This window comes from Apodemus sylvaticus, chromosome 6 (genome assembly GCF_947179515.1).
Source record: "Apodemus sylvaticus chromosome 6, mApoSyl1.1, whole genome shotgun sequence".
NCBI classification, from domain to species: Eukaryota; Metazoa; Chordata; class Mammalia; order Rodentia; family Muridae; genus Apodemus; species Apodemus sylvaticus.
In genome coordinates this window covers 3,817,639-3,830,085 of record NC_067477.1, presented here as the reverse complement: position 1 = coordinate 3,830,085, position 12,447 = coordinate 3,817,639, and the positions used below count along the sequence as shown (strand labels likewise).

Here is a 12,447-nt window from a genome sequence, read left to right as displayed (position 1 = left end):
TGGTTTGAACCCATAGCCTTGCACATGGTGGGTCAGTGTTCCACCACTAAACTATACTCCAGCCCTAAGAATGAGCATTTTGTTTTTAATTAAAACACATTTAGTCTGACAGGGTCCTATGAAAATGTTCTTGCACATGATCAAGACATAACACAACCTTATAGTGACAAAATAATGGTGACGTTACCTGCTGCCAGTTCCAGGTCCCTTCTGGTTACCGTGTAAAGTACATGGAGTCTGTAAAATTAAGGTGTTTGCTTTGGTTGTGGTTAATAAAAACAGAGAAAATCAGTAACTGCAGAGTGTTCTGCTGAGGACAGGCCTGGCCTTCATGGTTTGTCCTTCCCAGTCTGCAGGATGATGTGGCTGTCTTTTGATTACTGTATTACACTTGATTGGGGATGTCTTTCTGAATAGCAAGGTATCTTTGTATTCTTCCTTCATCTGGGAGTTCTGGTACGAACCACCTGAAAGAATGAGAGATTTCTTCTTTTGCCAAGAGCACATGGCTTAGTGGTTGACAAGTAGGTGCCTTGTCCCATAATTAAAATATGTTCAAGTGGAAGAGACTTGAAGAAGGCATAGAAAAGTGTTTGTATTACAGAAGTAGTTTTAATTGCTTAAATTTTTCCCTTTTAAATTATTTGTTTTATATTTTAGAGATAGGTTCTTTATATATGGCTCTGGTTGTCCTTGAATTCTCTGTGTAGAATATGCTTGTTTCAAACTCATAGACATCTGCCTACCTCCCAAGTGCTGGGATTAAAGGCATGTGTTGTAATGCCTGGCAAAATTTGCTTCTTCTATGTAATATCCTGTTTCAATCACTGCATAGGTGAACAGATTAGAGTTGTAAAAATGTAGCTGAATGTTAAACACTTATGTGTTGATGAATGCATCTAAATGTATACATCTAAATGAATGTATGATGAATACATCTGAAGCCGTCACGCCATCACTGCTGTCCATGGCTTCCCTCTTAGGTCCTCCAACTTGAAAAGCAAGAAAGGCCTCCAGACTACCAGCATTCAGCTCAAGTGAAACGGCCCTCTGTCTCCAAAGAAGGGAGGAAAATGCCTATCAAATCTCAGATGTCTGCGTCGCCAGGCACTGGTGGTACCAACACTGCTCCGTCAACACCAGTCATGGGAGTCGGTGATAAACTTGTCATGGAGGAGAAGCCCCAGGCCCCTGAGGCCAGCCCTCTCGGGCAGCGTGACCTAGGCAGGAGCTCCTCCAGCCTTTTGGCCTCTCCAAGCCACATGGCAGCCAAGGAACCCACCCCAAGTATTGCCTCAGACATATCACTACCCATTGCCACTCAGGAGCTAAGACAAAGGCTGCGCCAACTTGAAAAGTAACTAATACCCCATTGTTGTTTATCATCTCAGAGTTTCCATTCCACACACCACAGGGAGGGAGATAGCTCGACTTCTCTGAAAGAAGTTTGAGTTGTGCTATTATTTTGCTCATTGAGTCTTTGACTTTCAAAATAACATTTGATGTTTTATAGGACCTTGAATGTGTTAGAACAGTAGTGGAGTAAGAGGCTTCACAGGTGGAAAAGGCAAGAGAATTTAGCTGTGTAGACAACATACACTCAGTTCGTGCCAGGGACAGACTCCTGCAGGGCTAGTCTGTTACTGTGTTGAACATTGTGTCACCTGCACAGGTTTGGCAGAGGCTTGTCTTCTCTCCATTGCAGAATACGAACCTCACCACTACCAAGTCTACTGATTTTCTATGGATATTTGTCATGGTTTATAGATGGCATTTATATTTCTTCAGATAAGGAGGAAAGCAGTTACCATATGCGTCTGATATATCGTAACCTCTTATGACACCCACTTATAAGGAAATAAAAGTAGCAGTGGTTACAAAAGTACTTCAGGATATAGCATTGGCCAACCTGTGTCTCTGAGGCTTCACTGACATACGCTCACCTTCTGTTTTCTTGCTCTCTCATATGGATCAGGTCAAGGTTGGTGATGTAGTGCAGTGATAGAGCACTTGCCTAGCAGCAGGCAGAGGGAGCTTCAACTATAGGATTAACATTTGTCTCAGGGAGAGTTCTGTCTCTCATTTGTACCTTGAATGTTCCTTTGGAAAGCTGTCGTTGTAAATAACTAAGGAATACCAGACGCTCAAGTGAAATAATTTTTAACTTTGTGTATATTCAGAAGTTTTGAATTGTGTAAGTTCATAGTCAGTTAGATCCCAGTTTGTCTAAATGAGTGGACATTATCTTACTGTACACATGAACCAGTCCAGCACACCTTTTTTGAAGTTGAGGTAGAGCTGGTGATATTATGTTGTTTCCACAGTGGGACGACCCTGGGACAGTCTCCTCTGGGACAGATCCAGCTGACTATCCGGCACAGCTCCCAAAGGAATAAGCTCATTGTGGTTGTGCACTCCTGCAGGTGAGGCCAACTGCCACTGGGGTTATCAGGTTATTTCTGTCTCGTGTGATCCCTCCCCTACCACTGAATCAGTGGTCATGTAGATATTTTGAGCTTATAAAAATCTTTTGAAAACATGAGTGAATAATAGAACTGGCAGCATTGATACACAAGGTCCTGGAAAATGTAGAGGGATTATGGGGACCCTGTGTATTCTGGCTGCCGAGATGGTGACGAGTGAGGGTGGGGCTGCAGAGGCTGCTCCCATGGCTCTGCGTGTGGCTGGGGTAAATGAATGTGTTTGGTTTATCACTAGTTATCCTAGGGGAAGAGCAGGGGACAGGTTCATGGAGGAGGTTGACCCTGCGCAGAAGCTATGATTAGAGGTGCTTCAGAACTAGCCAGTGTGGCCACTCAGGGTCTTACTGACAGAAGGACAGTCTGAGAAACATAGAACAAGGGCAGTGAATGTCCACCCACGCTCTGGGCTTAAGTAATAAAGACAGCAGTTACTCTGGCAAAGCTGATAAAAGGGAAATAAAAGTGATGCCAGCAGCCAGCAATTCAAAAACTTACTTTGGGAAACTTGATGTGTGTTGCTTCTTGTGGTTCAGATACTATGAAGTCAAAACATGATAAAATAATTTTAATTTTAATATGGAACTTTTTATTTTTTGAATTCTAATATCTAGTCTTCTCTGGTTTGTATTATAAGAAACCTCATTGCCTTCTCGGAAGATGGCTCTGATCCATATGTCCGCATGTATTTATTACCAGACAAGAGACGCTCAGGAAGAAGGAAAACACATGTATCAAAGAAGACATTAAACCCTGTGTTTGATCAGAGGTATAGTGAACACTTGATTTAGCCAAGAGGCTACCTGGATGAAATGTTACGTTAGGGCTGTTCTGATAAGGAAAAGCCTGTGGAAAAACAAGATTCTCTAGCATAACTCAGCATGTGTTGCTTGTTAAGTAAGTCAAGGAGCTTTTGACCTTCAAGCAGAGATGTTAAAACATCATATGTTCAAGTTATGATGCTGCACAGGGCCTTGAACTCAGAAATCTGTTTCTGCTTCCTGAGTACTGGGATTAAAGGCTGTATTGCCAATGCCCCCAGCTAAAAGTTGAATCCTATTGATAACTTTGAAGAATTTTCATTTAGTGGGTAACATACACTAATACTGAATTCTAAATTAAATAATTTAAAACTTTTATTTTGTAGTATAAGCTAGTAATATAAAATACACATTTTTGCAAAAACTTTTTTTTCTAAAACAATTTCAAAAATTAGTGGAGATAAATTTTTTTGCAAATCATGATGGTCACCTTAAATAGAAGCTGCCTTTGTGTGGTCTTTGCATGTGGCCGATTTGCATGTGGTCAGCCAGAGATCCTTGGATCATCAGTCTGTGCAAACTGTCCCATCTCAAAGTTCTCTGACTGTGTAGTATCTGCTAGCTTTGAGAAAAGTAATACAGTTGAATAGCATCAGTGTCTGTTGGCCCAGTTCTGTTTCTTCCTTAGAGGCACCTTCCCCTCACTAATTTCAGGCAGTAATTTTAAGTAAACTAAGGTTAGCTGGGTAAGCACTGAAACAGCAACAAGAAAAAAAGCAGTGTTTGGAATAATCTCAGACACAAGTGTGTTTAGTTAGAAGAAAATGCAGCAGGATCATCAGGAACTGACATGAGGTGTTGTTTCCATTTCAGCTTCGACTTCAGTGTTTCGCTGCCTGAGGTGCAAAGGAGAACACTGGATGTGGCAGTGAAGAACAGCGGTGGCTTTTTGTCCAAAGATAAAGGGCTTCTTGGCAAAGTGATATTTTTAAGTCCTTGTATACTACACATTGTAGAATTGAGTGCAATTTAGATCATAGATTATATAGTGGGAAGGGAGGCTCACTCTAGTTAATGTGTGTTTATCACATTGTAGTAAGACATCAGTACATAGCTGTTTTCCTGCATTCTTACTATTGGCTTATTACTCATACTAACATCAGGGACTTAGAGGTGAAGAAACGCTGATTCAGTAGTTCACTGGAAGAAAACGTGAAGGAAAATACACTCAAACAAGCTCCAGCCTCACCATGCAGCTACTCATGTACTTCCTTTAGCAAGCCATTGACCTTCTTCCTCCAAAATTTCTTTTGTTTTTTCCATCTTTCATTTAATTTGGATGTAGGTTTATTTATTATTTTACAGTCTAAAGAGGTTTAGATAGGGAAAGGGACTTTTGAGTTGTAGGTGTTACTTTGTCAACAGCAAAGTGAAAAATCTGTTATCAGCCAGGCCATGACAAATACCTAAGAGAGGCAATGTAAAGGAGAGAAGGTTTAATTTTGCCTCTTGATTTCACAAGTTTCAGTGACTAGGCCTTTGGCTCTGTTATTTCTGGACCAGTTGTAAGGCAGAAGGTCATGGTGGGGAGCCTGAGTCAGAACCAGAACCAAGCTGTCTACCTCATAATGGCCAGAGAGCAGAGATATGCAAAGAGACCAAAGAGAAAATACACCTGTCCAGAGGACATCTCTAGTGACTCCTAGTCACCCACAATTTCCCATTGCCATCATAGTATGAGTCTACCTGACGATTAACTCATGGATTAGGTCAGAGCCTTTGGGTTCTAGTCACCTCGAGGAGCCCTTCAGTTAGTTGGCAACAAAGCTTTTAAAACATGAGCCTTGGCCTGGAGTAAAAAGCAAGCAGACTGACCGGAGCAAACAGAGGTCCTGAATTCAAAATTCCCAGCAACCATGGCTTACAACCATCAGTACAGCTATAGTGTACTCATACATATTAAATAAATAAATAAACAAACAATTTTTAAAAAAAGAAACAAGAGCTTTTTATAGTCACTTCATATACAAATCACACTGCCATTAATGATTTGCTAGTATCTCCATAAACTGCCTCTGTATGTGTTTCATAATAACTGTAATACTATTAGATACAAGAAGAATCTCTTGAATATACTCAGCTGTGTAAAAGTTAAAAGGATTTTTAAAAATGAGAACCTCAAAACATGATATTTTCATATTGTTAAGAATTTAGAGAGGTGAATGATCTAAAAGGAATTTCCCAGTAATTTTCACAGTACTTTCTTTTAATCGGCAGGTGCTGGTAGCTCTGGCATCTGAAGAACTCGCCAAGGGCTGGACCCAGTGGTGAGTGCCCCTGTCCCAAGTTGCAGGCAGTTCCCAGAGAAACCTAGCTGTGCTTATCATCCCAAAGCCTGACCCAAGCCTGTTGTACTTTTCTGTGCTTTCTCAGGTATGACCTCACGGAAGATGGGACAAGACCACAGGTGATCACGTAGCTACGCTGGATGTAGGCCTGTTTCTCAGTGTATCACGTGCCACCTCAACATGGAACACACTTTCTCGCAGACGTACCAATGCTATTTTTATAGTTTTCAGTATTTAGTTATACATACCTTAACAGTTTTATAAAACTTGGCATTGTAGGAAATTTGGCCAATATTATTGTTGAATCTCCTTGTTGAGTTTCCTCCAGCGCTTTGCCAGGCACTACAGTGTGCAGTGGTGTAGTGATGTGTTCCTGTACTGTGTGGGGCTCTGTCAGCCGTAAATGTTGGAATGAAGATACCTGGACTTGTTTCTGTCTTGTCCTGCATCCTGGAGGTGCACTACACCATGTAAATAGAATCTTTTTTATAATACCTACATGTTGGTTTGGATAAAGAAGAAAATGTATTAAGGAAATACGTATTTTCTTCTAAGACTTACTACGTTCTGTGATAAATAATCATTTTCATCTTTTCAGCAAAATGTTCTCATAGATCTGTTTGTTGTATGGTATGGCTTTTTAAAGAGAAAAATGGAAAGATTATTAAATATTAGAATTTTTATATCTAGTATGAATGATAAGAGAAATTTCAAATTATTAACATTATTATAAATAGGAAAATACAGTGAGAAGTCAGTGAATGGCTTATTTAAAAAGTTGTATAACTGAGTAATGGACAATACCAAGAGCATTGTCAAGGCTCTTGAGAATCACAGTATACTCATCTGAAATTGATTACATAAGAAAGAAATGTGCTGTTTATTTGTGTAATTGTTTGTTATAACAGATTTATGAATAGTACAGAGATACACACATGATAGGCGTTGTACCTCACATCTGTAATCCCAGAGTATGGGAGGCCATGCCAGGAAGACCCAAGTGTTAAAGGGCAGCCTGGGCTACACAGCAAAACTCTGTCTTGGGAAAAAGAAACATACATTATACTTTGCCCAAAGCATAGGAACTAATCTTCAATACTAGAATTAAGGTGTTATCAAGAGAGATGCAAGCCTCATTTGTTTAGTCCATGTGTCTAACCCTGGGAAGACAGGTCTGTTGTTACTGTAAAGAGGTGAAATGGGATGGATGTGTAGTCACAAAGGGTGCTGTGCTAAAGACTACACTGCACTTGCTCTTGACAGGAGCACCTGGCCCTGGGTCCACACACAGGACACACACCTCTGGGTGGGAGCTACCTGTGCTTCCCCATACGTAATAAAGATCCTGCCCAGTGCCAGCAGGCTGCTGTCCGGCTTGACATTTTCTGGATATCTTCATCTTGTGCCATGCCAGATGTTGATACAAATTTTATTTTAGAATCCTTTTATTTTTAGATTGAGAAAAGCATATGTAAGAGTCCTCAAACCTCTTGTGAGGTGAGACCATGTCACAGTATTATAAGCTATGCATGTCTGCAAACAAAAGATACACAAATGTAGGAAGATTCTTTTCAGTATGCATTTTAACCTCCAGGATGAAAAGGGCTTTTCGGCTATGAGATCATTTATTTAAAACTATGTACACTTATAGCAGGAAAATACAGCTTTGTAATCAAAATTGGAGTAGTTCCATTCACATGCTTCCCGGAATTAAACAACCTATGGGAAGCTTATGTGACCAAACATACCAAAGTGCCTGTGATGAATATCGAGTGTTCCTTTTACACTCTCCTGTCTAGAAGATGAAAGTGTGCCTCAGTTTGTAATGTACCATGTACAGTTGTAATGGAGTCTGTGGCTCTCCACGTCACATCCCAGGTAGTCATAGGGGTCAGAGTAATCTCTCCCCTGCCATCTGACACCTTCCTCTGAATCCTGTTTATAAATTTTTTTTCATTAGTGGGCAGGATTGGGAGAAAGTTTATGTGTATGTATACACATGAACATATATGCACATAAAATACTTAAGGGTGGCATTTTAGTTGCAGGAGAAAGGCAGGTAATATCTTATTAAAACTAGTTCCTTGACCATGGTATTAGATTTTTTTTTTCCTTAAGTGTCTTTTTAATTAGGTCCATTGAAGGGCTTCTGTCTATAAAGGAGATTCTTTTTTCTGAAATTGTATCATGTCAATGTTTTTTTTCAACAACAACCTGTCTATCTTAGTTTTGCTCCCATAGACTTAATCTGTTCAGTGTATATTTTATTTAATGGAATGCATTTCATGATTAATTAGGCAAATTGAGTACAGTTAAGGGTACCATCCCCTAATAAGTCAGCATGATCCCTGTTTTAGTCACAAAAGCTGATACCAATGAGTTCAGTGACAGTGCCCCCACGTGCATCATCTGAGTCTTCACGTAGCATCTCCAGTCTATGTGGAGAGAGTAGGTCCAGTAATACTAGCCCACCTAGTTGTAGCTCTGTGTGCTGCATGAGGAGGGCTGACTTGCCATCAAGGCACACTCCAGTGTCCTGAAGATAGAAGATACTTTTCAGTTCTCAAAATGTTAACTTTTAGTTTTTAATGACTTATCTAGGAAAAAAGAATGTTAAGTTTTCTACTTTGAGCCAAACCAATGAGGGAAATTAGTGATTTGAAGTACAGCTCTGCTAACTTATTCATGTGGTGGCTTATCCTGTGCCTTAAAGTACAAAGGTGTTTTCAAGTTTCAGATGAAAACAAAAGCAGCCTTGCAACCATATGTTCCACCATTTGTATTTTGCACTCTGTATTTCTTGTACAGGCAGTCCCTATGCAGAAGTGTTTAGGATTAGTTTAAAAACCTCAGGCAGATGCAGAGTCCAGACTGCTGCAGTGACTGGTCCCATCTGGATTACCCACTGTAGAGGTGGGCCATAGAAGGTGGTTTTTATTTTTTGTTGTTTGTTTGTTTGTTTGTTTGTTTTAATCATAGAATGTCCTTTCTGCTTAATTTTATACAACAGCACATGTATTTATTCAATAAAACCTTTATGTTAGTGTACTCGTAATATGTTTTTTGTCTGTCTCTTAAACAAGGTTAGTGTGGGAACAGCTAATCTGGAAAGCCCACATGCTGTGTCAGGTATATGCTCTTTGTGCATTCTTTCACTGTTCATGTGGTTTGATAGTCCTCTTGTTCCCATCCTAGCTTGACTCTCCTTCATGTAGCTCACAGACTCTAAGTTTTGCAAGCAGCTCTTTGAAGGGCAATTTCTGAGTAGGAAAAGTACACTAAATAAGACTGGAATACTGAGAAGTCCCCAAACAAGATGCTGATATAGACGGTTTGAACACAGGGCAAATGCGTGGGTACCCAGTGTCTCAGGTAGGCTTGAGGACGTACTCTGCGTCTTTCTTTAGCGTCTTCACATTTAACCCTATTAGTTTATTTATATGCGTGCTGAAATGCCACCTTTGCTTGACTTTGTTGAAAAGGGTAGCCAAGACTGGCTTTCAATTAACAGTCCTCCGGCCTTAGCGTCCTAAAAGTTGAGATTACAATTGTATGCTCCAAGTTTAGTTTCTTTATCCTTAACAATACCTTTGTTTACATTCATTTTAAAAAAAAAAAAAAAGGTCTTAGGACACTATGCATTGAGCTATAACCCTAACCTTTACCGCACTACTCTTCACTGTTGGTGCTCCAAAAAAAAAAAAAAAAAAAAAAAAAGACCTCTTTCTCTTTTTCTCTCTTACCTACACTCTAAATATTAGAATACATGTTTCTTTGTTGTTGTTTTTTCATTTTTATTTTGTAATTTGAATGTCACTGACTATCTGTGTTTTACAAATTAGGATCATGAATAGACTATCATAGTACCTTTCTTCTACTCATTCTAGCATGGTTCCCTCCTGTCTTTGTCTCTGTCTAGGTACCAGAGCTGAGGATTAAACAGCATCCTTCCCTGGCTCCCTCCCTCATATACACACATACTAAGTCTTTAATCCTAACCTGAAGACATACCTACTTCTGCTACTGCCTCACACCCATCTTGTCTCTTCTACTGTCAACTCCCAGTTCTCCATTGCTTCCGTCTTTATTTTAAAAACAAATCTCAACTGCTATTTTCCATTGCTTTTGCAATGAAGACTAAGAGTCTATCATCTCTCCCGCTCCTTGAGACTTTGCAAACCACATTTCCTCCAGGGTCTACTTGTCCTCAAGTTTAATTACCATGCTTCTTCCCACCTCAGCATCCCCATGATGCTTTTCACAGGATGTGAGCCTGCTCATTTCCTCCCCATTTCCTTTCATATGATGTAAAGTTGGGTTTTGTTTTTTTTCAGTGTCCTTTACCAATAGTCTAATCTTAAGCAGCCTCCATGATTCAGATCCTTGGCACCATGTTACTTCTGTTCATCTTACTTAACAAAGTTTCAGTTGAGTATTCCTTATAATCTTTCTGCCTAGACTATAATCTACTAAGAGCAGAGACTGTATGAGTATTAATTTTTGATGGCTAACCCACATATCTGTTGAATGAATGATCTATAAACACTTACAAACTGTATAGGACTCTCATTTAATGAGTTTAACTTCAAAGAATTCTAGTTACCTCTTGCCATTTTAATAAAGGCTAAAGATAAATGTAATGAAACATGTAAATAATATAATAAAGATAAAAGGCTAATGGCATAATTACCTCAAAAACATCTGAATCATGAAAATACAAAATAACCCAGGAAGTCTTAAATTATTTGATGCTATTCTAGAACTCTTGGAAAAATTCAGGATAAAAAGAAATATATTGTCTCTATATACTGAAAGGGCAAGATATCTTCAGAAGTTATCTACTTGAAAACCTCAAGAGAATAATGCCCAAAACTCAGGTTTAATAGGTGTCTAATGAGTTACCTATGAGACTATAAATCTCCACTTCTTCCGTTCTAATAGTAATAGCAATTAAAAACAAACATTTAAAAATATCATACAGCAGCCTTTGGATGGCAACAGCAGTGAAAACCTGCACCCTCCAAAGGAGAAAAAATAGGTTTTAGAATTGTCTTATTCCCAGAAAACTGCTACTATATGACCTGCCTAGATCCTGGGAAATCTATGTCTATTGTGTTTGTTAAACATTATCATTGCAGCTACATGAGCCTTCGGTGTCTCTGGAGACAGATGATGACAGGACAACAAAGGAATATCCAGAAAAGGAGACTTATAGAATGTTTGGGAGACATAGAAAGATGCATGAGGATGGCATGTGCATCTGCAAAGGATCTACAAAAGGCCTGGTGTTGTTTCCGGGTGTGACTGGTAGTGGATTAAAATTAATCCAAACTACGTAAAGAAAGCTTGGTTTACTTGCTAATTAATCACACAAACTAACTGGGCAGGACCTTCAAATACTGTGCCTCTTAGGTATTACAGTAAGTTCAAGAAAGCAACACAAAGCCTATGGGGAGAAAGAAGGAACTTGTTTACAGAATTTTCATTCTTACTTTTTTAACCCTCTAATCATGAGGCACACACACACACACACACACACACAAAATAATAATAAAATGTGGGCCACATGCTAATGGTGGGGGCAAAAACAGTCAATAACAGCTGTCTCTAAAGAAGTCCAGATGACCTTAAATCTGCTACTACATGTGGGAAGAACTACACGTCTAAAGAATGGGGTTATAGAAGAATAGTGTCTCACCAAGAAAAGAGAGTCATCAGAGAAAGAATACAAGTAGAAATTCTTGAATACAAGAACTCAAGGTCCACTAGAACTCAGCAGATTAGAGCAGAGAAAGAATTACCATGTAAAGATGGGTCAGTAAGAAACATCTTCCTTATCCAAGGTATAAAGGTAATACAGAGTAACAAGAAATGTATGGACACATAGTTAGAGATCCATAAAGGATGGAGAGGAACACCTAAAAAAAATGTTTTTTAGAAACATTATAGGCTAATGAGATGGCTCAGCAGATAAAGGCAGTTGCCACCAAGCCCAATATTTGTTCCATACCCAGAATCCATATTATAAGAACTGACTCCTGCAAGTTCTCTGAGCTCCACCTGTATGCTGGCAAGTGCATATGCACACAATAAGTAAATAAATATTTATTTTAATAAGTTATTTAAAAATATTTTGAAAGAAAAAAGATGAGGCTGTGTGTGGTAGCACGTACCTATAATTCCAGCACTTGGGGAATAGAGGCAGATTAGGAATTCAAGGCTAACCTTACAAACTTAATTCAGACCAGTCTGGACTACTTAAGAACTTGTCTCAAAAGAAGGAAATTTGGCAAAACCAAATATGATAGATAGAAAAATTTATATATTAGGCTGAAGGAACAGTAAGTGGAATAAACCTTAAAAGAGCCACACTTAGGCACATTATGATCAAACTATTGAAAGTCAAAGATGACAACAAGAAACTCCTCTCATGCCACTCATGTAACTGCCTGCAGTTACATCGAACGGGTTACCTGGAAGGGAAGCTGGGGATATATGGGAAGGTGGCAAAAAGAGACAGAGACCAAGATAACACCTGCTATTCAAGGTCTCAAAGTTTAATGAAGAACTCTAAATATATAGGGAGAGGAAAACCCTTCCCCAAAGGCTGGAAGCTTCTCAGCCAAACTGGTTCAGTTGCTCCACAGGTGGCTAGTGTTTCTCAGGGAACGGCAGGTCCTTGAAGAACAATAGGCTTCTTCACCTTGGTCTGAGCGCTCCACCCTAGATGGAGGGGATTATGGCTAACAGAGGAGTTCTCTCTCAAAGGCTCGGAGAGGAGCTTCATTGGTCGAAGTCAAGTTCCTGCCAGGTGACATTGCACCTCAATAAGGCCCTTTACACAATCAGAACAACTGG

General features: G+C 39.5%; 1 protein-coding gene across 2 annotated transcripts in view; it reads left to right on the top strand.

Moving 5' to 3' along the window:
• The window catches only part of Esyt2 (extended synaptotagmin 2), a 103,047-nt gene extending 94,410 nt beyond the window's left edge, over positions 1-8,637 (top strand). For both annotated transcript variants that reach the window (XM_052184846.1, XM_052184847.1), the window contains 6 exons: positions 984-1,357; positions 2,325-2,423; positions 3,118-3,249; positions 4,115-4,220; positions 5,519-5,568; positions 5,675-8,637. In XM_052184846.1, the coding sequence (XP_052040806.1) occupies positions 984-1,357; positions 2,325-2,423; positions 3,118-3,249; positions 4,115-4,220; positions 5,519-5,568; positions 5,675-5,720 (807 nt within the window). In that variant the 3' untranslated portion in view covers positions 5,721-8,637. The remainder of the gene's footprint in view (positions 1-983; positions 1,358-2,324; positions 2,424-3,117; positions 3,250-4,114; positions 4,221-5,518; positions 5,569-5,674) is intronic.
• Positions 8,638-12,447: the final 3,810 nt, after the last annotated feature.